Source organism: Lathamus discolor, chromosome 5 (genome assembly GCF_037157495.1).
Source record: "Lathamus discolor isolate bLatDis1 chromosome 5, bLatDis1.hap1, whole genome shotgun sequence".
Lineage (NCBI taxonomy): Eukaryota > Metazoa > Chordata > Aves > Psittaciformes > Psittacidae > Lathamus > Lathamus discolor.
In genome coordinates, this window is record NC_088888.1 from 30,912,076 (window position 1) to 30,939,824 (window position 27,749).

Here is a 27,749-nt window from a genome sequence, read left to right on the forward strand (position 1 = left end):
CATAGTGTTTCCATCTCCACAGCATCATCAAAAGTTTGGCATTCTGCTCCAGATTCCGTAAAAAAAAATTAGGCAGGATAAAAGTGTCTACTAGAGAATACTTGTATGATTATTTGACTCATTGAGTGAGGTGAGAATCTGATATACATTTCTACATAAAGATTACCTAACACCTCCAGCTTTTTGGAAGCCATGTGAAAAAACATTCCATGCTACTTTGTAGTTCTGTCAGAAAGGATCTCCATGGTTTTAAAATGTACTCCACTTGATGATCACAAAAGCATTCACAATACACCAAATTATAGGTTTCTAAAATGTTCAAAAATGTTTTAATATTTCTGCTTAATTTTAATCTAAACATTGAAAATAAGATATAATTTAATCACATAAAGGTTAACTCCCCTGCCTACTGTGTTATATTCAAATTTAGGGCAGAATTAGGAAAAACTCCCTGCAGACCTGATTGGCATGTCTTTTGAATTACAATACAAGAAATGGAAAAAAAAAAAGAAAAAAAAAAGAAAAAAAGGTGGGTGAGGAGGGAACACAAGCCAAAATTGCAAGCCACATGTGCTACTAACCTTTGTTTAAGACGTGAAGGCTTTTCTTGAACATAATCTTTATGGTTGTTTAACTCTGGCTTTGTGGCATCTTTCTCTCTTTCTGTCCGATCAGGAGCTAGATGACCATGAGCAGTTTTCATTAGAACCTCAAAATCAGAATCAGCATCATAATCCTCCAAGTCATTCTTCGGGCCAAAAAAACCAGTGCCTGGTAACCCTCCTGCAGCTGATCTTGAGAACACCTCAGCACATTCAATGGGCATGCTTAATCGAAAAAACATGACGTCTGTTTTACTGTTCTGTGAGCCAAAGGACTTCTGTGTGACCTTCAGGCAGGGGCAGCTGTCTATGGTGCCATCAATTCTCATTACCTACCAAATATAAAGATATAGTTGTTTTGAAGCTGATGCTTTTTTCACCCTTTTAAAATATTCAACTTCTATTTCTACAATAAGCATCCATGACTTGCAAAAGTTGAAACAATATGCTGTCAACAATCAAATGTATTGTAATCGTGCTGCCATTTTAAGTGAAAATAAATACCATAAGGGTATTTCTGTGGTTCCACTGTCATGTAAAAAAACCCACTCACATCAAAACTCTCAGCAACATAAATCCAGGCCTGCCCAGAACACAAACCAACCAAAATAAATCATATATGTACATATGCAGGAATGCAAATTACTTCTTAAATACTACAAGTGTAACATACATCAGCTGAAAAAGAGCTCTTTCAATTTCAGAAGGATTTCATGGTAGACTGAATGATTAATTTAGTTCCATCAAGATGCACAACTGATAGGGACATAAGTGTTGACACGATTGGTGAATAAATATTTATTAATATCCAAACCAATTAGTTACGCAAAAATCATTCCAGAACACACAGTATCTCTTATGCAGAAATGTCTCATTTCCAGAAGCTGTTTACAAACATTGCTCTCACTGAACAAGGATCTCTTAATGAGGATATCTTGTAGAATTTGTCTCTGAAAATCTCACGTCCAGACAGAACAGATTTCAAGGACAAAGAAATAATATCAACTCCATCAATGTAAGAAATTGGTGCAAGTTTCATCCAGAATTGGGCCAATGTATCACATTAAAAATTTTGTCTAGAACTGCAAATGCAGAAACACAATTCAAACATATTCCTGGAAGAAGTGTCTAGAAACATTTTAATAGGATCACAAACCTCAATATGTTCATGATTTTGTGGCACTGGCAGAAACTGAGGGAGCCTTTTACTCAGCCAAATGGTGATATCTCTGTTTGTATTAACAGCAAAGGGTTCATACCCTTCCTGTAAGCCACAGATAGTGAAATATTTTAGAGTGCTGACATCTTTTCCAAAGTTCATTCTTCCCACTTGAGATGGGCCCAGGCTGCATACAGGGAGAAATCCTTAAAATAAGATAAAAGAAATTGGGTTGTTGTCATGTTGTCATGAACATCAGGGAACTGCTCTCTTCTATAACCCAATTTAAAATTATTTGTGGGAAAAAAAAACCCACACAAAAAAAAGCAAAAAACCCAAACCCCACCAAACCACAAAAACAAAACACAAACAAAACCCACACACAGTATAAATGCAAGCAGTCTTCAATAGCATGTCACCTCTTGCATATCACCAAGTAGTGTACCGCAAATATCATTCTGAAAAAGATTTATCAAATTGTCATAGAACTTTTCATGCAAGACTCCATTTACTTCACAGAAATCTAAGAGTACACTGAGGAGTCCAAAAATCAGATATTGGTTAATCCCTCTGCTAAACTGGTAGAGTGTTGCCAATTTTATTTAAAATCATAGTACTTTGCATGTTCCTCCAAAAATTCTGTCAGTCACAGTATTTTGAGAGAACCTCAGGAATTACTTTAAAAATAATATAGCACTTATCCATACAGCTACAGTAATGAAAAAAAATTACAAACTCACAACAAGTGAATGTTGTAATTTTTTTTTTTTAATTAATATTAATTAATTTTAAAAAATTGTAATACTTGTGACTCTGGATAACGAGAAATGACAACATGATGCTGTAGCTTTATGGAACTTGTAGTAGTTTCCTTTTCAGCTGGATTTTTTGTTTTGTTTCGATTTCTTTTGAATCAGCCTCACACTTGTATGCACCTATTCTCATTACTTCATTAGCACAGGTGACTCACTTGTTACCCCTTTGCACTTCTTTGACTGGGCTTTGTTTTGTTTGTTTTTTTTTTTTTTTTTTTTGTCAGGTTCAGAACCACAGTCTAAAAACCTTACAAAACCTATTATTTCTTACGATGATCCTCATTTTGAATTACCACAGCTACAAACTGCTTTGTAGATCCATTTGACCTAGCTATTAACAAAATTTTTTTTTGTTTTTTTTGTTTTTTTTTGTAACAACAAGAATCATAAAGCTCTGTTAAATTATTCTAGTTCATGTGAATGTACCGAGTACTGAAGGGTATAAGGACAAAATACAACTAGAGTTCCTCACTTTTCTTTAGTCTGCACAGATGAAAAATGGTTGATAGGTTCTTTAGAGACAAAAGCAAACTCCAGAGCACCATCTACAGGACTGACTGCTCACCAGATAAAAGATCAGCCTTCAGTATCCCCTTCTGAAGACTTTATTACAGATACACAAGATTGTTTATCATGTATACATATATTAGGCATGAGAAACTTAAGGACATACACTATTAGTTATAAGTTCAAGTCCAGACTTTTATCTTCACAGCAAGGCTCTTAAATCACAAAGCATCAATTTCTCAGATAACATAGATGATTTCAGAAAACATGATTTATGTCCATTCTGCTAGCACAAATCCAGTAAAGGACAATAATAACATTTTCCAGCAATAAATGGCACAAAATCATATTATGCAACACATAACTAAGAAAGTTATATTTGCATACATAGATGCATGTGGCTGGCCTGCTAGACTAGGCTTTCCTAGGCTTCCTGTTGAGTTAAAGCAAACTGTAAGATATTAAAAAAGTTTTTAAGCAAAGTCAAAAACTAAATTCTATTTTCAACAACAAATAGATTTATAATCTCAGCTCATTACTAAAGGACAGTAACAACCTTCTGTGGACAACCTTCTAAGTTGCTTGAGAATGGATTTTCACAGAAACAGCATGAATCCTCACAATGTCAATCAAAAAATGACATAATCTTTTTCAATAAACCACAGAGGTATATGCTGCCTAAGGCAAGTGCTCTGTCTGAATCACCTCACCATTTAATGTATAGCACCCAATTTTAGAATCTTATGAAGAGCTTTGCTTTTCACATGTCCAAAAGGATATAACAGATCTGCAAAATGGCCAACACGAATTAAACTGTTCTCTTATCAGCAACAATTAAAGAAATTAGGGTAATTCGGACTCAAAAATTATAAAGGGGGTATGATACATACCTCCGTTATGAGTTGCACAGAGAAAATGAACAGTAAATAATTTTCAATGTCTTTCAAAGAAGAATTATGATCAAAGAAACTGTTTGGTAGCAAGCTTCAAAACAGGGATGAACTTCCTTATAAACCACATAGTAATGCTGTGAAATTTTCTGTCACACAGTATTATGGACACTAAAAGCTCACATAGGTTCTAAAAGTGTTTAGATCTTCATGTGTGAAGGGAAAACAGACAAACAAACAAAAATCAATGACAAACCAAACCCAAAAAACATCAGGGCTATTCAACACAAACATGTCATGTTTGCCCCAGAAGGCTCTTGAATGAGAAACCACTGGAAGCTGGGTGACTGGCATTTGCTATCCACCGCTGTTGAAAACAAAATAGTGACCTAACTAGACTCTTGAGACAAATACTGTTATATTTTCATAAAAAACATAGAGGAACAAAAGCTTAAAACCAAAAAAAAAGTGTTCAAAGCAAGGAGGTGTAAACTGATCAGTTGTGAATATGCCATATCTATACGTATGTCTGTATCTATTTATATATTTCTATATTTATGTATACGAGCAATTGTTTTATGCTTCTGCACAGGTCAAGTATTTTATGAAAGGAAGTAGCAAGCTCTATCTCCAGCACTTTGGAAATTAACACATAGCCAGTTCCTCTCTATTACAGCCCTCAAATCAAGTGCAAAATAATTCTTTTGCAAAATAAAAAAAAGCAATAGCAGCTGATGTTATCAGCAGAATTTGGTAAGCATACATTATAGAAATAGCTGATTAGATAAACAGATGCAGTCCAAAATCCAAGATGATCAACTCTATTCATGAAGATTAAGATGCATACATGACAAAAATCTAAATCAAACAGGAATTTTTAAAATATGTAAAATATTAAAAGTATTACTAATATTTGCCCTTCCTAAATAGAATGCACAGAAACTGCTAATTCGCTTGCCTATGACTTTTCCTGTGGGCTCAGGAAAAAAGATCTCACAGATTCATTCTTAGACATGAAGCAAATATTCACACACACACACACACAAATAAAATGTTAATTGGTGTTTGCAAGATTGCCTGAAAGAAAACAAAGAAACCCAGAAAAAAAATCCTATACCGATAAAACTTCCACTGACGCTCTTACTCAGCTTAGTATTTTCCAACAATCCTATAACTGTAGCCAGTACGGAATCAAGATCACAGCCTTCCTCACCAATACAAAGTTAATTGATGACAGAATGGTACTGTACCTGTAGCTGACACTTGCTACACAGTAACTGTTGCTCTGTATGAATGAAATATAAACACCAGTGCCAGTCCTTATGGAAGCGCTACTTCTGTCTCTGGTGAAATTCTGCACTGATTTCTTAATGGTATAGTTGTCATAAAGGCGTTTCAGGGCATTTCCATTCCTGGTAAAAATATGGCTTCTCATTTTATAGGGAGTGTGCTGGTAATGCAGTTACATGTGTTACTATGGAATAAAAACTAACTTTCATTACCCTTCTCTAAATGAGTAACCAGCCATTTGAGATGTGATACATCAGAGATCTTGTGTAGCCCTTGCATGCTGGAGGCTCCATAAAAAGGTGACATGGTTTAGGGGTGGACTTGGCAGTCCTGGGGAAAAAGCTAGGCTTTGTGATCTTACAGGTCTTTTTCAACCTAGCTGATTCTATAATTTTATGATTCACCCATGATCTGTCTCTACATGCACAACTAGCCTATGGAGCAAAGCTTTTATTTTACTGTATGAAATAGAAAACCAAGTAGAAAGACTTTATCGCTATCATCAGAAAAAGTAACTCTATCATTGTCTGTCAAAGTGACAAAAGCATAGGACAGCAACACCTCATCATGTTCCCTACTTTCAAGAACTCAAGATGAACCTCCTGATGCAATTTGTCACTAACTACAAACAGTTCATGCTCACAGAGATCATGAGTTCACAAGTGTACTTGTTTGTATCTACAGTGTCAAATTTCTCTTACACAAATGCATAATAATATCCAATTATGACTGACAATCTACTGAAATAGTATCTCACAAATTAGTCTGACACAATTCTAAAGAGCTACTCTTACTGTTAGTACAACCTAAGAGACAGCCCATGAGCATTATGAGTAAGCTGGGAGAATGCCACATTCCCATTATATTGTTCCTAAGTAAATTTAAACAACAGGACTGATCTATAGTCAGACTGTCCTCCAAAGCAAGAGACTGGGCTCTAATCAGAAATTCTATCTTTTTTTTTTTGTTCCTAAAGCAAACAGTCTCTTTCTGCAGCAGCATATGGCATGCATGCAATTCACTGAGAGAAGTGACCTACAGAAAGATCTCAATGTTCTTAAGTAAGAGCCATTAACAAAACCAAACTAAAGCCAGTCTATAAAAGAATGAAAGCTCTAGAAAAATCAAGATTAATTTTGGTGTTACATACATGCAATTGTATATACACACACACATAGATGCTCCCCTGCCATGAATGGTATATGAGATACCATTCATATTCACAATATAATATTTAATCTTTACAAGTATCATTTGCAAGTATTGTAAAGAATATTTACAATATTGATAGTATTGTAAATATTATATTTAATAATATTTTAATTAATAGTATTTGTTAATGCAATATTTACAAGTATTGATTATTTACAAGTAATATTTACCATAAAATATTTACAACTATTTATATTTAATATATATGATATATTTGTAATATATACAAATCATATAATATATCATATTTACAAGTATTGTTTGAGAGTTATTAAATCTGAGATAAATCAGCACATTCCTTTGAAAACAAAATAATACATTTTATTTCAAAGGCAAGCTCTTTTCAAAGACAAAAGGATCTTAATGTAAATTATAAGGATATTGTGAAAAATCTGAGAGGCTTGATGCTGACATTAAATCTTTGACATGGTTACCAAGGTGTTGGAGCTCCATGTCAAACCAGGAATTATTCTAGCAGTTTCACAGTCACTAGAGATCTGTTTAATTCTTAACCTGCAGCTAGAAACAAGTACCACAAAAATTACATTGTGATTTCAGCAACTTTGAAATTAAAATAGTGGTCAAACAGGCTGCCCTCAGAATTTCTTGGAATTCCACTTTCCCTCAGAATCCCTGACTCCTCAATGGGATTATACTGCCTAAAAAATGGAAAACAATTATAATTTAAATGCACTAGGAAGATTTTGCGTCCATACCACCAATGATAAAGCCAAGTCACCTCATCATGGTATCACAGTATCTAACGAAATCTAAAGGCAGTAAAGCAGTGGGCATGATTCCAGGAAATTGGTGGTAATTATCTCATTTTAAATGGAATCAAATCATAGAAGCACAGAATGGTTTAGGTTGCAAGAAACCTTAAAGATCATATAGTTCCAACCCCTCTGCCATGGGTAGGGACACCTTTCACTAGACCAGGTTGCTCAAAGCCTCATCCACCTGGCCTTGAACGCTTCCATGGATGAGGCAGCCACAACATCTTTGGGCAACCTTTTCCAGTGTCGCAGCACCCTGACAGTAAAGAATTCCTAGTTTGGTATATGGCAGAAGAAGGAAAAAAAAAAATAAAAATAAAAGGAGGAAAAAATTCTTCTCCCAAAGCACTCCTGAAGGTAAAATACTCTGAAATCCAGATAAAAGTGCTTAAAATTCAAGCAGGGAACTGCCCTATTAATGGGTATAAGATTCATATTTCTCCTGGGAATAGGAATCAGTAACTCAAAAATATCATTTGCAGCCTTTACTGTTCAAAAAAATTGAACCTTCTCTCTCAGACACAGATGTATAATTTAACAGATATATAATAAATATGAGAGAATATATGCGACTACAATAAATTAAAGGGAAAGATTAAAGCTTAAATTTTTTTTTTTACATTACCACAGAGCAGAAATTTTAGACAGTTATCTACATCAATGTAATTTCTTACCCATTTATTCACATACAAATATGTAACTAAATTAATAAACCAAAATACTTTTGCAATATACAATCAGTCTGGCACCTGACACAACCTCGATCTTTGCCACCTTTTGCAATCTCATAAGCTATGGCTTATGGTAAACTAAACTTATGGTTTACTTATGGTAAACTATGGCTTACAGACTCTGCACCAAGAACAGTACAACAACTGGTAAAAAAAAAAAAAAAATCAATCTGCTGGTTTAAAAATAAGTAAAAACTTTTGGAGGCTAACTTTGTACCAGCTGGATTTATCCTGGATCAGGTGCCATTTCTGCTTCCAGAGCTAAAACATAACCTTAAAGCTGGCTCAAGGTTTATATTCTACCATATGTTCTCCCTTATTTGACAGAAATTTGGTACTGCTTCAGTAATTGATCTAGATAACATTTTATGTCCTTGCCCTTGGCAGCAAAGTTTGGATTAGATAATTGTCAAAAGCCCCTTCCAACCCAAAGCAGTCTACAATTCATTCTATGATTCTGCTATACCATATAGCAACCTGCTGCAGTACAGATGAAATGTTCAAGGTCATGAATTTGCAAACCCAGACACATCCCTGCAAAATAGCGAAAAGGTTTGATAAGAAAAGATGGCTTCAAAGTTCACCACAGAAAAAGACCCTGCCACATCCTCACACCCAGCATACCTCCTTTCCAAATGCTTAATACTAAAGGATGAGGGGTAGCTCCCTAGACAGAGGAAAGGGGGAGAGGAAAAAAAAAAAAAAGGAACAAAAACCAAACAAAACAAAACCCCAACAAAACACAAAACAAGCACACCACATTAAACGGAAGACAGAGCAAAAAATGGGCAACACACTGTATTACAGTACTTACCATCACCGACCTCAAAGTCCTTGAATGCAAGTTCTGACCCTGAGTCATCAAGCAGGATTTCACCATTTAAGGTGAACATCATAGTGTGCTCATTCATGTCAACCATACACCCAACAACATCTCCTGCCAACCATGAGCGGCCAAAATGCTCATTACCTTGATGCCACCTCTGTGCCTGAAAAGGATTTAGAAGAATTTCAAAGAGTAACAGCGATGATGTGTGTGTTCCTCTCTCCCATACTGGTACAAGTAAAAATTAGCCCCCTCAATTAAGATGGCACTTAAATTAACACTTTCACAGCACATCATTCCAAAACAATGCCTGTGAGTACTCCAAGTTGACTTTGAAAATGGAAATCCAACAATTAACTTCCTGCAAACACCCCTCACACCAGTATTGTAAAACGCTGCTCAGTGAGCTGACGGGTAAAATTACTATTTCAACATTTTAGTAACAAGAGAATAGCTTATTTTTCTGCAGAAGCTCCATGAAAGACTTGTAATGAAAATAATATGCTATCAATTACAATGCTAACTAGCCGCTTCATAAACTTTTTTTAAGCAATCACTTTTATTTAACCTAGAACCCTATAAATTCACTGCTTACAAACAAACTCTGTTTCCTTAAGTATAATTCTACAAATGTTGTGTGCAAAATAAATGAAACTTTCCGTCATTGGAGTGAACAGAAATTTCTGTGGATGGACAAGCACTCTGAGTTTCTGATGTATTTCAGAGCAGCTGAGGGCATGATTAATGATTTGTATGGCTAACCTTCAAAAGTCAAAAACTGCAAAGGCTTTGGATGTGGTCTTAGATCAGAATTCAAATAAACAAACATCAAAACATCATCAAAATCTTTTCTCTGATCAAGAAGATCCAAGGAGAGAATTGATTCAAATCAAAGACAAGAAAATAGCTTTGTGGATTGATACAGAAAGATCAAACCGTAAGATTCAGAAGACAAAATACTACATAGCTATTCTAGTAAAGACACAAAACTTGAATAATTCACTCAAGCCAATTAGATATTTTACAAAAACAACTTTTCAGTTCTCATTTTAATGCATCTTCTCATGTAATATGAGACAGGGAAAAAAGTCCAACAGCATGAATAAAAAACATCTTGAGAGCTTGATCTGATGAAGAAAAGCCAGAAATACTGTTGATTTCTGTTACATATTGTAACAGTAATAAACAAAATTACTCCAGCATCAGATACCAGAAACATTTTGACCTGAGTCATAAGTAACCTTAAAAGCAGCTACGGTTTGGATAGGGGTTGCACTCGCCTTCATAGTGAAATAAAAGGTTTTAATGAGACATTTAATCAATTCTGATTCAAATCAGTAACACATAAAATAATTTATTTTCCTATATATTTTTACTATTACATTTCTATCTGTCATTCTCTCATGCAGAATTAAACTGGAAAAAAAAATTACTGTTTCTATCGTACTTCATTTACACTAAACTGTAAGGATTTTCATGAAAACCTAGGTATGCTCTTCATAACTTTTACATTCATATAAAAAAACTTGTATCAAAGTTTGCTTCAAATGCTTACTGCTAACAATTGTTACCAAATCTTCCCCTAATGACACTTCTTATGGAGAGAACAACAAAGTAAAAAATTAAAGAAATGATTCATAGTTAATTACAGCTCTGCCAGTACTCTGAATTTGTGTAAGTCACTTAGATTTTCAGTGATTTACATATAATGTATAAATACTGTGCAACTATGAAAAAATAGAAATGCCACACTGCTAACTAATTTTCAGGTGACATTTATCCTCCTTATTCCACCTAGGCCCTCAAAGAGAGAAAAAAAAATTATACAACAGAAATGAAAGAAGGCAATTATGTTGAGATTCTGACACATGAAATAAGATGCAAAATTGAAAGTCTGGCAATCATTTATATTATTACAGACAAACATATACAAACCTTAAAGCCATCAAAAACAAAAGCTTCTTCATCTGAGCCAAGTTCCTGATCTGGCAGACAACCTGGCCTCGTCCAGCCAACTCTCATGTCTCCTGCAGTAACTGCCTCAAACTCAAAGTACCACTTCCCAGTCTTCACAGAGTAAGTCTTTTCTGTGCGGAAGATCCTGAATTTTTCCATTATCCCACTACACACATCCAGTCTCATCGCTGTAAGGTTTAAAAAATTAAAAAAAGTAAAGAAAAAACCCACAACACACAAAGTACTCGTACTAACAAAATTAAGGCAGTGAAAACCAAGGAATCCTTTCGAGCATAGGCATGAAAAGAAGAATTTGCCTGCAGAACAGCCTTATGGTAAAAACACCCTTACCAGTTCTGGGGAATCAACACACTTTGGTACCTCTTAGGAATTAGTTTACACTAACTCATCTAGTGGGGGATGGGGGAGGGTCCACATTTCCAATATCATCTTGAATAGCCTGTAAGGTCACATACTTCAGAATTTAGTATCATTTGTCATGCCACCAAATGTCTGACCTCCATTAGGTCAGGTTCATTAAGTTTCCCCTAAGCAGCTCTGAACTCACTGCCATATAATTCTTTATTAGTAATTTTTTATTTTTGATGGTCTACATGATTATTGCCATAAAAACACTTCTGAAGACCCTCAGTACCACAGCCCTGTAGATGAACCACCTAAAAGCATGAATACTGATAATTTGTTGTCTTTTTAAATTCTAAGCAACCTAATGCTTTCTAGATTCTAAGCAACGCCAAAAGTAAAGCTGCTGTGGGAAGCAGTAAGTAGTAATACTAATAAAGAACAAAAATGACGGTGTAGAGCTTTGTAAATCAAAGTTTAAAATAAAATTAATGAACGGAGATGCAGAACACCACTAGAGGGCTCTAAATCCTTTAATAACAGTATGGATTTTGGCTGATGAAAGACAATCCCTATGGCATTGCCCTGGTTTCAGAGGGATACAGTTTTCTTCCTAGTAACTGGTACAGTGCTGTGATTTGGCTTTAGTCTGAGAATAATGTTGATAAAATCCCGATGTTTTTACTTGTTGCTGAGTAGTGCTTACCCTAGTCAAGGACTTTTCAGTCTCTCATGCCCTGCCAGTGAGGAGGGGCACAAGCAGCTGGAAGGGAGCACAACCAGGACAGCTGACCTAAACTAGCCAATGGGATGTTTATGCCACAGCACATCATGCTCAGTATATAAAGTTGGTGCAGTTACCCGGAAGGGGACAATCACTACTTAGGGATGGGCTGGGCATCAGTTAGCAGGTGGGCAGTTGTATTGTCCATCACTTCTTTTTAGGTGTTTTATTCCTCTTTCTCTCCTTTTCGTTAAAAATATTGTTATTTTTACTGTTAGTATTATTTTATTGAACTTTAGTTCAAGTATTATACTGTTCTTATCTCAACCCATGATTTTTGCCTTTTTCTGTTTTCCTCCCCATCCCACTGGGGGACAAGGGAGAGTGAGAAGCTGCATGGTAGTTATTGCCAGCTGGGGCTATAAGCATTGGCAGACATGTTTTACACATCTCAAACTTGAGAGGGTCATAAATAGTGAAATCTAAACTCTCAAAATGAGTATAAAAACCTTTTGCTGAATGCAATTCCAGTCTTTGTTTAAGAAAAGCCAGTTTGTGGGACTGTGTTCTGCAGGTCCTTTTGTCTGGGAATTTTGCAACAGGATTGATGACACCTTTCAAATGCAAGGATTAAAACTGTTCTTTACATTTCATTAGTAACTCTATGCACAGAACTAACTCAAGGATCTCTGCATCATAAGGAAAAAAAACCAAATTTTTCCAGTTCATTCTAAAAGAAAGGCAGAGAAACATACGGTTCTCAGAGCTGTAAATGAGGAAACAGGATTAATACTTTTCAGTGGGATTTGGAAGAGATTGTAGGAATTGAGCGTGCTTTGTCTCCCTCTCACCCAACACTACTAGACAACCCCTTTATTTTCATAAGAGGCAAAACCCTCCTCTACCAGCAAACTCACCTTCCCAGAACCAAGCAGAAGTGATGCTCACTCTACACAGCATCTCCCTCCCACAATGGGAGGGGAAGAAATTACGAGATTATGTGTCAGCCTTACACTCTCCAGACTAGGCATAGGCAGATTTAACAGTAAAATCATTTTGCCACCAACACAATCTACTCCATTAGAAAACACTGTTTTGCCCATTTAGCAATCCAGCCTTGTTAAACATTCATAATATCAGTGATAACTCATATTTAAAGTGTAATTTACTAGCAGTCTCTCAAAAAACTAGGGATCAGAGTAGCTATGTGGTTTGGAAAAGAAATGGAAAATGACAGGTTCCCTCTGTACACATTGGTTATGAGTAAGATCTGAAGAAATGCTTTCATGAAGGTCTATGGTCTAAACAGGTCCAAAATTTAACAATACTATCATTATATAAAGCAGGAAAAATAATCATTCATTAATCAATATATCGATAGGATACATGCATAAAATGCAACCATATATTTTATTACCTGGCGTAAGATCATACATTAAGCAGGATGATAAACGTGTTTTCCTGATTTACAGTATTTCAGGGTTGTGTCTTGTAGTATTCACAATCCAGATTTAAATTGCTTAAGCTTTTAACATTTATTAATCATATGAGAAAGGGAGAGGGGGAGAGAGTGAGAGAGAAAAGCAAAATTAATCACCATGATCTTGATCAGGAGCCTCCAGGTTGTAACCATAGCCTAGGAGGGTGCGGACTGCTTCCCGAAGACTGTCTTTGTTTGACTTCTTCGTTCGATCATCCAAAAGAGCGTAAGGTACAAGACGGGGATTTCGTCGATTTTTCACATCCTGCATAAGTACAAAAAATCAATTCAATTTTAGAAACTGTGCTTTGTCTTAAAAACAAAATTGTGATACAGTAGCAGTAGCTATTTATACCAGCAGAAATCACAGAACTGCAAATACGGCAAGGATTCAAAGACACTGCGATAGTCTATAAAGTCACAACAAAGGAAAGTAATACACAAATAAATGAAACCCTGTGACTTATACCAGCTTTCATTTGCCATCAAATTTACTTAACAGGACAACAAAACAAGCAACAAGAACAAATGCAAGGAGTTTGACTGAAAAGTCAAACAGATTGCATTTTCTGCAGTGTTTAGAAAACAGCTATTATAACAAGAAGCTAGTACATAACTAAAGCTCAGAGACTTTACTGTACGGCAAATATGTAAGGGTTTTAAATACAGCACTGAACAAGATATAATAAGCCTGTGCTTTACTACGTCAAATACTTGAAACATACTTTTCCACAAAAAAGGGTAATGGTAAGAACATGTGCTTAATGTGCAAAATTTTTGTAATAGGTAATGTAATGTAACCCCTCTTCCAGCTGAAATTAACATACTGATAATTTTTGATCTGTGTATTTTATCTGTTTATTAACACAACACTGATTAGGTTCTACTGTACTGCAAAACTAAATTATTTAAAAACACTGTTTGACTAGATTATTTAAACACCTGACATAATTTTAGTGACTAACTGAATTGGGTTTTTGCCTGCATTTTATTCTCACATCCTGTCAGCATTTGTTGGCAGGGAGAGAAACCATAAAGAACTCTACATGTTCTTCCTAACACCTTATTTAAAAACAAAAATTAAAACCTGGACATATAATGTATTTGTTCTCATATAATGTATTTATTCACCATATAATTGGTCTTTGTTCTCTTGGGTACATATACCAAAGATATAGAGAGGCTTTGATAATTGGTCAGACTTATTAAGAAGGCAAAAATTAATTTTGCCTTATTAAATAGGCAAAAATAGTGCCTATTACTTTAGAAAGCAGTGCCTACAGTGAAAGTATCTTACTTCTTTTATAGCAGTAGAGTTATACTTTTAAGAACGTACATGGTTTTCATTCTAGCTTTACCGTCAGGAAAGAAATGGTACTTCCATTCTGACAAAATACTTGTAGGCATATTTTGTTGTCTTTCAAATGCTTAGATTCAAGGCTACCTGCCTTTTGCCTTATCATGGTGAGTAAATATTAAACTGCAGTTATTAATTAGGGCTTGATGAAATTTGGTCCTACCACTGATCATTCTACAAGAAGAAATATTACAGGGCAAGCATATGCTAAAAGGACTAACAGAAAAATAAAGATAATGCATTGCTGCGACACAAACTACTACACCATATCAACTCATTTTAGTTATAATTAGTGAGAATGGCAGTGAGAAGTGCCAACACAAGGACCACTTGAAAGGACTGCTTTCCCTATTTTTTCCAAAACACTGAAATTCACATCCCCTTTTTCCAATATTTAATTTGGTAAATGTGGAAAAAGTCTGCTTCCAGAAGAAAATGGACCTGACAGACGTTGAAGTAAATGTTACAAGGAATTATTATTTGATATAAGAATATTCTCATTAACAGATGAAACACCATGGCTTCAGTTATTTGTGATGGAAAGGACATAAAAAGAGGAACATTTTCCTCTGAAACACTGTATATCCAAAAGATATTACAAAATACTGCCATTAAAAATATGAAACAGAAGTTTGGAACAACAATTATGTAACTTCTTATCCATAATAGTCAGTTAGACTAATGTACTGGCAATTGCCATAGCAACCATCAACATCATGCAGGCAATCAGCTGATAACAATATATGATAATGAAATATAGTATAAGTACTTTTAAAAAAGCTTAAGCATAAAATCAGAGTGACAAAAAAGTGATTAAAGTCATAAAGTAATCATAAATATTAAACTCAATTTTACGGTTTTTTCCTTTGGTTTAATTTTCATTCAGTATTGTGACCTTTTTCTCCTTTGGCTATTTCTTTATATAGGAATACTAGAAGGGATTTTTACTTTAATAATTTTGCTCCCCCCCCTTTTTTTTTTTCCTAGGGTATGTCTACCTTTTTTTTTTTTTATGTTTTACTTATTGCTGAATTAAGAACTGTTATTCTTACACTCATCCTAAGTGTTTTGTGCTAACGATCTTCTGCAAGTCTGTGGTTTAAGTGCAGCTAATCAAGAGAATGCTCCTACACAGTGATTGAGCTTTGCACAGTCACAATCAAGTCAACAAGAAAACTGATTAGCTAAGAGCAGTAATTCTTATTGAGTACATTTGCAATGTGCACATAGACTTAATTCTTCCTATTCAGTATGGAAAATGTATTGTTTTGTAGTGTAGACTATTAAAAGAAGGAAAAATCAGGCTAAGCTTTTATTTTTTTCCAGAATTTTCCTAGTTTGTCAGTCTAATGGTTCATCAGAAGACTCCGTATAGAGTTTGTCTGGCAACTACTTGTTCACCATGTCATTTGAAAACACAAGAAAAACACATGTCCTCCATAGATGAAACATTTGAGCTTGTCAACAAGATTCTGATTTAAGTGGCTTGAGCTGGGTAGTACACATGACGTTTATATAATTCTTTGGTTTTGAATTCAGAACCTATCATATCACAGAAAAAAAAATAAAGAAAAAAGCCTATATATCTTATTATACAACTTTGTCTTCATATAACATAACACAAACACTGGATTAGTCATTTAGAATTCAATCTGGAGTTACTTAAGTAAAAGAAAGCATTGCAAACATGAAAAGTGGAAATTCCTGGCAGAATGTGCCCCGACTTTAAATGGAAGAAACTAATAAATTATTTTAAACTGGAGTGATGTAACACTCACAGGTAATGAACACTGCTGCGAAATAATTCACAAAGGAAATACACTGGGAGCTGAGAGATGTAGAACTGCATTCATTCATTTAGTATGTGATGTGCAGATAACTGATCTAGGGCATTGGACCTAGCAACTGGTCTTGCAACCTGCATAGACAGATGCCATGTAAGAGCAAGAATGAAACAAGAAAAGTGTCCATACTGTCTACAGCAGCATAGAAAACCTAAATTCTATAAATTTCAAATTCTATCAGCAGCTCTAAAAGAAGAATCTATTAAGAGATACAGCATGTGCAATGAAGTTTTACTCTTCAGAAGTAAGTCAGTAACAAAAAAAATAAAATCTCACATAAACCTCTAAAAGACATCTGAAACGATAATAAATAATACACTTTTCAGAGCTATAAATGTGATTACTGCAAACCTGTGCACTCCTGGACCTTCCCAAAGCTCTGAAAAGTTCAGGAACAGCACAGATCACTAGACTAAAAGGAACAAGACACCAGAAACATACATAAATAAGTGTCTAACAAAACCAGGAAAAGACTGAAAAGTAAAAACACAGACTAGGAAGAGTGCAGGAAAAACATAATAATTTAATGGGATAAGTTTTGCAATTTGAAATGTTAGAACTGCACAGATATATACTGTGTGGTACTGAAATGATTTTATTCTCATAACCAAGGCTGTTAAATGACAAGCACAAAGCAAATGTATTTCAGCACACATTCAGAGAGGCAGACATGCTGTTGTTCTAGCTTCATTTGTACCATTAGAAAACACTCATTCCACAGCTGTGACTTGATTCCGCTTGCTGCCATGTCTGTCTCTTGCAGTCTTCCACAAAGATTTCTGAGCGTTTGCCACAAGAAATGCTACTGATGAGCTTGCCAGCAATGCTGTCAGAAACCCCGCTCAGTGACCCATCGTGCAAGTGTGCCCCATATATATACACTGTGATAATTTACTTACACCACAAGTTTCATATCTTGTTACCCAGAGGTCTAACTTTTTTGCATTTATCACGGCAGCTCATGTTTAACCATAAACCATTACAAATAAAAATTGTTTTGTAAGGGAAAAAGGAAAGATATGATTAAAAATTGCTATTTACTAAGTAAATAATTACAGGATGCCAGAGCAGTCAGAACTGGAAAGCACAATAAAGTCCTCATTAAACCATATTTTTGGCAACATTTAAAAAAAAAAAAGTATGCTAAATGTATCCACCCAAAGTGGAAGCTGTGTTCCTAACCTGGCATATTAGCAATTGAGTTCTGTCCTTTGAAATAAGTGCATACTTAGAAATATGTGTACAGCTTCCACCATCTTCACTAAGGACCATATCCATATGGAATGCCTGGCAGAATGTGCACTATATGGCAGAATGTGGCTATAAATGGAAGGAACTAATACATCTGCATAAATAATGTAAATGTGTGAGTGAGGTAACATAAATAGTTTATACAAGGACAAGATGCCTTTTTAGATACATTTAATGACAAGGTAAGTGACAAGTTTCAACTTGTGATTCTTCCAGTACATTCATATTCTTCTCAGTCTGAATCTCCAGAATGGTACCTCTCCTGCACTGCAGCACTAGGCGGTCTAAGAAGTCCAACTCTTGATCAAACAGGGATGTCATACGCTTCCTACAAAAAGATATCATAAAAAAAAAAAAAAAAAAGAAAAAAAACATCCCTACTTAAAAAGACCAAACTGTCTGTCATTTTGGGACAAAGAGAAGTCAAACTCAGAAACTGTTTCACAGTCCTGACTAATTATCCTAGCACAGGAAGTGCAGAACATCTTTTTTAAGATGCTCTTCACACAGTTGGAATAACATTTTAGGTTGTCTCCCAACTCTGTAGGATCATGCATAAACTTGCATAAGTTCTGAATATTTTCCACTCATTTGAGAGGATTTAGTCACAAAAGCATCCTTTCATACTTCAATGCTATAGTTCAGTCATCTTTTTGAGAAATTTGCTAAGAATATCCAAGCAATTAAGTGAGGTAGGACATATGTCAAAGGGGGGTTGGACGAGATGACTTTTCATGGTCCCTTCCAACTCAAACTATTCTATGATAAGGTGACAGCCAGCATGGCTTCACTAAGGGGAAATTCTGCCTGACCAATTTGGTGGCCTTCTATGATGGGGCTATGGAACTGATAGACAGGGGTAGAGCAGTTGACATCATCTACCTGGACTTGCGCAAAACGCTCGACACTGTCCCATATGACATCCTTGTCTCTAAATTGGAGAGATATCAATTTGATAGGTGGACCACTTGGTGGATAAAGACCTGGCTGGATGGCTACACGCAAAGAGTTGTGGTCAATGGCTCAATGTCCGGCTGGAGACCAATAACGAGTGGTGTTCTTCAGGGATCAGTGATGAGAAGGTCTTGTTCAACATCTCTGTCAGTGACATGGACAGTGGGATTGAGTGCACCCTCAGCAAGTTTGCTGATGACACCAAGCTGTGTGGTTCGGTTGATATGCTGGAGGGAAGGAATGCCATCCAGAGGGACCTTGACACGCTTGTGAGGTGGGCTGATGCCAACCTCATGAAGTTTAACCATGACGAGTGCAAGGTCCTGCACCTTGGCCGGAGCAATCCCAGGCACAGCTACAGGTTGGGCAGAGAAGAGATTTAGAGCAGCCCTGTGGAGAAGGACTTGAGGGTGTTGGTCGATGAGAAAATGAACATGAGCCGGCTTCAGTGGGTGCAGGCAGCCCAGAAAGCCAACCGTATCCTGGGCTGCATCAAAAGGAGTGTGACCAGCAGGTCGAACAAGGTGATCCTGCCCTGCTACACTGCTCTCGTGAGACCTCACTTGGAGTATTGTGTGCAGTTCTGGTGTCCTCAACATAAAAAGGACATGGAACTGCTGGAACAAGTCCAGAGGAGGGCCACGAGGATGATCAGGGGACTGGAGCACCTCCCGTATGAAGATAGGCTGAGAAAGTTGGGGCTGTTCAGCCTGGAGAAGAGAAGGCTGCGTGGAGACCTCAGCAGCCTTCCAGTACCTAAAGGGGGCCTATAAGGGTGCTGGGGAGGGTCTCTTCATTAGGGACTGCAGTGACAGGACAAAGGGGAAATGGGTTAAAACTTAAACAGGGGAAGTTTAGATTTGATATAAGGAGGAAGTTCTTTACTGTGAGGGTGGTGAGGCCCTGGAATGGGTTGCCCAACGAAGCTGTGAATGCTCCATCCCTGGTGGTGTTCAAGGCCAGGTTGGATGAAGCCTTGTGCGGGATAGTTTAGTGTGAGGTGTCCCAGGGGGGTTGGAACTAGGTGATCTTAAGGTCCTTTCCAGCCCTAACTATTCCATGGGTCTATGAAAATCCATGCATGTAAAAAGAAATAAGTAATATAGACACACACACACACACACACACACATATATATATATCTCAAGCCCTCTCTCATTACACATATGTTATTATTTTAACTAACATCAAAGTTGTATTGCTCTTCTGCCTGGATCTATTTCCATTCCTGTCTTTGAGAATTTACTATTTTCCCAGTTCAGAGAAGACCAACCCACAGGCAACCACAATCCCCCTTAAAGGGACACTGTCAAGTATTTTCATGCTGATTTTGTGCCTGGTTGTCCACTTCTTCTTACTCTTTAAAATGTTCTTTTAAGCAGGAATATGCATTTTTCTTACCTGGTTTGTTTTTTGCTTTATTTTTTCCTTCTGCTCCTTTCATGGAGCAGCAAGGTACTGTGAGTCTGTACTCCTAAAAAATACTCATTTGCGATCAGTGTCATCACCGCTGTTAGCACAGTTCTGGGAACAGTATTTATTAGTTAACTCATGCTCCCTCTGCTGTCTGCCTGGTTGGCTCTGCACCAGCAGGACAAAAATACGTGCATGATCATGCAGAAAGAGCAGCTATCTCTTGTTAAGAAAAAAGTCCTGAAAAGCAGTGATGGATTTCGAAGAAGAAAAAATAATCTGGAACTTGGAAGGCATAACCAGTTTATAACAGTTAGGAAATGGTATATACATGAACTACTTGACAATATCCCTTTAATTTTTCATATTATATAACCACAAAAGTATGTGGCACTTATGGAACAGACCTACAGGCCATTTAATCCATCTTAGAGTCACAGCAAGATTGCTGTTTATAACATACTTCCCAATGAATAGTTCATCTGCTTTTAAGCATCTATAAGCTTCTTTCCCTTAGGAAACTATTTCATAGCTCTGGAAGATCTGTTTATGGTACTACACAGCGTAACATCATGTCATTTTATTACAGTACTGTAACATGTCACAGTAATATAATGGATTAACAAAATGTAGCCCAGAAAACAAACCCACTGTTAGAGTCAAGCAGACACAAGCAGCAGTGTGGACAAGAGCTAGCAGTTTGCCATGTATGTCAGCTAAATGAGAAGCATCTTTGCAAGACATCCAGAAAGGAGAGCCTTGCTATTCTGCTCTTTTCATAGACCCATGGAATAGTTAGGGCTGGAAAGGACCTTAAAATCACCTAGTTCCAACCCCCCTGCCATAGGCAGGGACACCTCACACTAAACTATCCCGCACAAGGCTTCATCCAACCTGGCCTTGAACAGCGCCAGGGATGGAGCATTCACAGCTTCGTTGGGCAACCCATTCCAGGGCCTCACCACCCTCACAGTAAAGAACTTCCTCCTTATATCAAATCTAAACTTCCCCTGTTTAAGTTTTAACCCATTTCCCCTTTGTCCTGTCACTGCAGTCCCTAATGAAGAGACCCTCCCAGCACCCTTATAGGCCCCCTTTAGGTACTGGAAGGCTGCTAGGTCTCCACACAGCCTTCTCTTCTCCAGGCTGAACAGCCCCAACTTTCTCAGCCTGTCTTCATACGGGAGGTGCTCCAGTCCCCTGATCATCCTCGTGGCCCTCCTCTGGACTTGTTCCAGCAGTTCCATGTCCTTTTTATGTTGAGGACACCAGAACTGCACACAATACTCCAAGTGAGGTCTCACGAGAGCAGTGTAGCAGGGCAGGATCACCTTGTTCGACCTGCTGGTCACGCTCCTTTTGATGCAGCCCAGGATACGGTTGGCTTTCTGGGCTGCCAGCACACACTGAAGCCGGCTCATGTTCATTTTCTCATCGACCAACACCCCCAAGTCCTTCTCCACAGGGCTGCTCTAAATCTCTTCTCTGCCCAACCTGTAGCTGTGCCTGGGATTGCTCCGGCCAAGGTGCAGGACCTTGCACTCGTCATGGTTAAACTTCATGAGGTTGGCATCAGCCCACCTCACAAGCGTGTCAAGGTCCCTCTGGATGGCATTCCTTCCCTCCAGCATATCAACCGAACCACACAGCTTGGTGTCATCAGCAAACTTGCTGAGGGTGCACTCAATCCCACTGTCCATGTCACTGACAGAGATGTTGAACAAGACCTTCTCATCACTGATCCCTGAAGAACACCACTCGTTATTGGTCTCCAGCCGGACATTGAGCCATTGACCACAACTCTTTGCGTGTAGCCATCCAGCCAGGTCTTTATCCACCAAGTGGTCCATCCATCAAATTGATATCTCTCCAATTTAGAGACAAGGATGTCATATGGGACAGTGTCGAACGTTTTGCGCAAGTCCAGGTAGATGATGTCAACTGCTCTACCCCTGTCTATCAGTTCCATAGCCCCATCATAGAAGGCCACCAAATTGGTCAGGCAGAATTTCCCCTTAGTGAAGCCATGCTGGCTGTCACCAAGCACCCTGTTGTTTTTCATGTGCCTTAGCATGCCTTCCAGGAGAATCTGCTCCAAGATTTTGCCAGGCATAGAGATGGGAATGACTGGTCTTTAATTGCCCAGGTCATCCATTTTCCGCTTCTTGAAAATAGGGGTTATATTTCCCTTTTTCCAGTCATCGGGAACTTCATCTGACTGCCATGATTTTTCAAATATGATGGACAGTGGCTTTTGACTTTTAATGATTGGTATTTGTTACCTGCACACTGTAAGCACTCTTGGAACTCAGCTGTCTGTCTTCTCTCCAGAAGAAAATAAACTTAATTATTTGAAAAGAGATAAATAAGTGAATTCAGAGGATACCAGCATCAACATCCCAAGCATGCCAGTTTCTACAACGCATAGTATTGGTGGGAAGGTTTTCAACATCATCTACCTGCACAACCGTACATTAGACTACTATAATTTTGCCTTCCAAGAATAAGGGGAGTAAAATATAGTGCTGATTTTGCTGACGTTTCCTGAAGGTTGTTAATATTGCTGAGCTCTTGATGATTTTTAACAACTATCCTCTGTTGAAAGCGTAACTGTAATGCTGTTCACTGCACCACTGTGTGACATTTTCAATAACCGGTTTACTCGGCACAGAAGAGTCTCCAGTCGGTTTGGACAAATCAGGCCCAACAAAATGTTTGGAATCTTAAAGCAGAAAACTCGAAGACTGAAAAACTGTGATTCAAGTGGCTTTCCAACTCTGATTGTGATCAGCTTCTTAACATGATCAGGCACCTAAGCTGTTTACTCTTAAATTCTCCAGATCCTTCTTTGTATGGTTATAATTGTTTTGGTAAGGAAGAACAAGAACAGTTCAGTACTGATCATATAACTAAGTCCAGCTGATTTAAAGCAGAAGCATTTATTGATGTCTCTTTCAGAGGACAACCTAATAATCAAAATCACTGACTGTATAAAATATCTCTGAAAACCTAACCAGATACTACCTAGTTTATTTTAAAACCTAGTAGATCTAAGTGATAATGATAACCTCTTTACATAATAACTTGTATTTGACCATCAAAATGGATTTAGATACTTAATTTCTAGTTGTCCAGTCAGATACCTTTGTGGAAAATGGGTAATGCTCAGTTCAATAATTACAAGACTAAAGGGTTTAAATCTATACCTGTATCTTCTACAAGTTTTCTTACACCAGACTATAAATTCTAATAAGTGAACACAAATTTGTGTTCTCTCATGATGTTGAGCTTTGTCACCCAGCAAGCAGAACATGCATTAAGAAGGAAGTCTAGGGAAGGCCTGATTTCCAAGGCTGTCCCTCACGACAGTATTTTAAGAGTTAGTAGATAAAATAGAGAGTTATTCAGAGAGTAGATCACAGGGTGTTCTTCTTTGCCTCTGCCCTCTCAGTGAGCCTCAAAACTGTCTCCTCACAAGGCCACAGCCTTTTAGATTAAACAGTAAGGTCTTTCCCCAGGCACAGCACCAAGAACATAAGACAAACTTTATGATTCTTCCAACATGAAGTTGAAGTGTTTAATTTTAGGTTACATCCCATAGGAGATTTGCTTAATCAATGTTTTTATTTAATTTTTTAAACAAAACCTGTGGCCTGGGGCAACTCCACTGCCTTTTGGGAACCATAATAAAACTAATGATTTATTACTATATCATATCACGCCTCTTAAAAAGCAGAAAAAGAGTGCATACTCACACTGTGCAGATGTGAAAAAGAAACTTTTTTTCATTGCCACCCACTCCTATTACCTCATTCTCTTACCAATCCCAGTGCAGAAACCCTGGAAAAGTCTTGACAGCATCGTTTAACTGTCTTTCTTACTTAATACCTAATTCAGAACACATACAATTTAACTGCAGATTCACTCCAACAAATACAACAAAATTATTTGTGGAGGGTTTTTTTTCTCCAAAGATATACAGATACACAGGATACATTAAGTTGTCTTCAAGATCTAAGAAACTTTATTTACTACATATGAGTTGTGGGTTTAAATTTTCCCTGCGCAAGCTAGAAATATTATTAGCTAAGATGCATTTGATTCCAGAAACTTCTTAACTACACTTTAACCAATAAATTCTGTTGCAAAACTAAATTTAATTTTGGGATATGTCAGAGTTCTATCAAAGCTGTAACCATCTCCCAGATTTCATTCATTTCACATCTCCTGATTGGCAAGAACCTGTATTGAAAGTGTTTGGCTTCTGGGAAAATAAAAAACATGGAAGGCATGGTGTAAATTATTGATTACCTTCTTACATATATCAGAAATATTTCTTTTGAGCATCTAGAGATATGCAGACTCTCATTCTAGAAACGAATTGTGTACTACCTCCATAAACAAAGGATTGAAATAGTGGAATAAAAACGGATTAATCTGCATGACCTACCTGATAACAGAGAATCATCACTTCCAACACTTCTCATGATTAATAATCTTCAAAAATGTTAACAATACTTCCAAGGGCTACCTTTCCTTACTCAAAGGTGCAGTATTAGGGAAAATTTAATCCTGTTGTAAGCAGGCGAGGTGCTTATAATACTAATACTGATTTATCTTTAGTGTCAATCTAGTAAGGGATATTACATACATTCGAGTAAAAAAAAATAAAAAAATGGCTCATTGTTTTCCTAAACCCAAATGGAGAACACGGATTTCCTAAATACCACAAAAACAAAGTACCACCACAAGAGCTTTATAGTAAGATACTACAATGGACGATGCTGAAATGCTATGCAGCATATATATTTTGTCACATAAATGCACTTCGGCAGTATGCAAGGAGATGAATTTAAGTGCCTAACTTTATTTTCATACGGATAGATAGATAGATAGATAAAAGCTGTATTTTTTCATACACAGAAGTTTTGCAAGTAGAATGAATTTTGGTTTTATAGAAAAAGCAAAATTTGAAATGTGCTGATCTGAAATGTGTAACTAGAATTTTTGTCAAAAATCAAACCACTGTTTTATAGGCAGGAAAGAGTATGTACCTACTAAACAGCTGTTTCTCATTGTTGCAAATTAATGACCTTTTAAGCCAGTGCAAAACCATGGAAACTCTTTTTTGTCCCCAAAGCAGTGAATTTTCCTAAAATTTCACTGTGATATGCTACCACGGATTTATGAACAGAAGTGAAGACACTTTTCTCTACATAAAATTGAAAAATAACCACAAAGAGAAAATATGATGCCTGTGGAAAATTGATATAGTATCTGTCTTGAAAAACAATATATTAGGCTCATTGTAAACCAATGGTGTTTTAAGAAAACAAAGAAGCTGAGTTTTGTTGTTAACAATCCACCGTACTTAATTTTTACTCCCTTCCCTTATAATGCATTGTGACAGTTACCACACGGCATTTCTATTCACTGAAACAAAACCACTAAAATAGGACTGGAACTCGGAGACTAACATAACCACTCACAGTTAAATATGGCCTCTGCCAGAAATACAACACATTAGCAAAGTGATTACTGGAAGTTTACATTCTGATTTTCCTGGATAAACAATATTATTCAATTCCCAAGACTGCAAACATTTAAATTACCTCCCTACTGAAAGTCAATGTTTACATTTCTTAAAATACTAGAGCATATTAGCTTCCTGCATGCAATTTTCTCACCCTGAGATCCAGACAGCATACAAGAATATAGCACCGGTTTTTTAATACTGCTTGTAGAAGAAGTGTCTCATACTGCTAAAAGATTCAGCAGGATTGCTTTAATTATGTGTTTCTCCTTTCTTTGACTGACAGGCTCACATTCATTAGCTGCTTCTTCTTGCCTTTGTTTCTCCATTATTCCCATTTAACTGTGAAATATCTCAAAAGAGAAGTGTTTTTTCAAGTGACTGAAGTCAGCACTTACCTGCTGGATACCATATGTCCAGCCTTGCCTTATACGGTCCCTTGCCCACACATTGTGTGCATTCTCTGCTAGCTTATCTACCATAGCTTCTTGAGAGGGGGTCAGCTTGATAAAACTCAGATCCATGGGAGCAGGCTTATATCCACTCAACAACTGGTAGCTGTCAAAAAACACAGAACTTGTTACATTAATAAAATACATATAAATAAAATTATAAAATAAATTTAAATTATTAGAAACTGCAAAGGCATGATGTGACATATATGTAATTTATCTATATAAATCTGTCTTTGAACATTAAGAATAATAATGCACTGACATATGACTTTGCTTCAAGCTCAACAGGAAGAAGTAGCTGGGAATGAAAGCTACCCAAATGGTCTGAGCTAAAAGAATATTAAACTATTAGTACTTTCACATATTTAAAGTAGTAGATTAAGATGTGGTTTATCTAAATACTTCACAAACACTATTTAGTTTTAGTTTACCTCTGAGCACCTCACAATATATATATATATATTCTATCTCCTACTGAAGCAAGAAAATATATTCTTGATCATATATAGGGATGTGAAAGACACAGTAGGTCAAATGGCTTACTCATGATCACACATTAATTACATGTAATAAAATTTGTCCTCATAATATTTCATACCCCAACGATCTTTCAAATTATAGAAGTAAATGTTTGAAATTTAAGCGTGGCTTAGAACTGAGAGACAGCTTCCTCACTAATTTTAGCACTCTTAAGAAGAAAGTGTTGTTTACTTTTATGAAGTTGTTCCCACCAAATTAATTATAGTAATATCCTACTTGACTTATGACCAAACCTTCCACGATAAAGGACATAATGCATGTGACGAGGGATGAAGCACATCAGGACTTACTAAATTTACAACAAAAAGCTATGACACTACATGGCACCACCATGGCGGTGGACACTGATGAGAGAAGGTGCAAGGGAAGGGAAGCAGGAAAAGAAAAGCAGGGATGGAGGACAGATATCCAGGGGCTGTACTGGGTGTCAGTGCCTAGGCGCTGGTGGGGGATGCTGCAGGGTGGCCTGCATGAGGAGAGGCCGGGGCTACCCTGTGCTGGACACAGCCAGCTCCAAAAGGGACCTGCCACAGGCCAAAGTCAAACCCTTCAACCACACAGGTGGCACTTCTGGGAAAGCATTTTTAAGAAAGGGCAAAATGCTACAAGGGCAGAGGGGAGTGAGGGGAAAAAGATGTGATAAATAGCCTGGCACACACCAAGGCTGGTGGCAGGCAGAATAGAGGTGCTCCAACTGCCAGAATTGGTGCTTCCCTGCAAACCCAGGAGAGACCAGGCTGGAGCTGATGGATGCGCCCAGCATATCCAAGAGTATTTCTCTGCAAGCATACTGACGAAACAAAGAGCTATTTTGGTCATAAAGAAAGGGGTCTGTAGAAAATAAACAACATTCTCTCACTGAAATTACATGCGCTGGGTTGTTTAAAGAATTGCTAGTTTAAATAATTGCATATTTTCTGTACAACTTTGTCATTTTCTTGCATTTTCTTTATTTGGACTGACAGGCAGAAATCCAGAAAAAGAAACAGTATTTATCCCCATTTATATTCTAAAATATTCAAATACTTTACAAATCTTAATTAATTTTCTTCCAAGATAACTATTCTAAAA

The 27,749-nt window shown here is 36.9% G+C and overlaps 1 protein-coding gene across 4 annotated transcripts in view; it reads right to left on the reverse strand.

The window, feature by feature from the left end:
* The window catches only part of RYR2 (ryanodine receptor 2), a 380,163-nt gene that overhangs the window by 137,239 nt on the left and 215,175 nt on the right, over positions 1–27,749 (reverse strand). For all 4 annotated transcript variants that reach the window (XM_065680202.1, XM_065680204.1, XM_065680203.1 and 1 more), the window contains 6 exons: positions 26,082–26,241; positions 13,449–13,596; positions 10,744–10,952; positions 8,797–8,971; positions 1,759–1,967; positions 582–934 (listed from right to left, as the gene is read on the reverse strand). In XM_065680202.1, the coding sequence (XP_065536274.1) occupies positions 582–934; positions 1,759–1,967; positions 8,797–8,971; positions 10,744–10,952; positions 13,449–13,596; positions 26,082–26,241 (1,254 nt within the window). The remainder of the gene's footprint in view (positions 1–581; positions 935–1,758; positions 1,968–8,796; positions 8,972–10,743; positions 10,953–13,448; positions 13,597–26,081; positions 26,242–27,749) is intronic.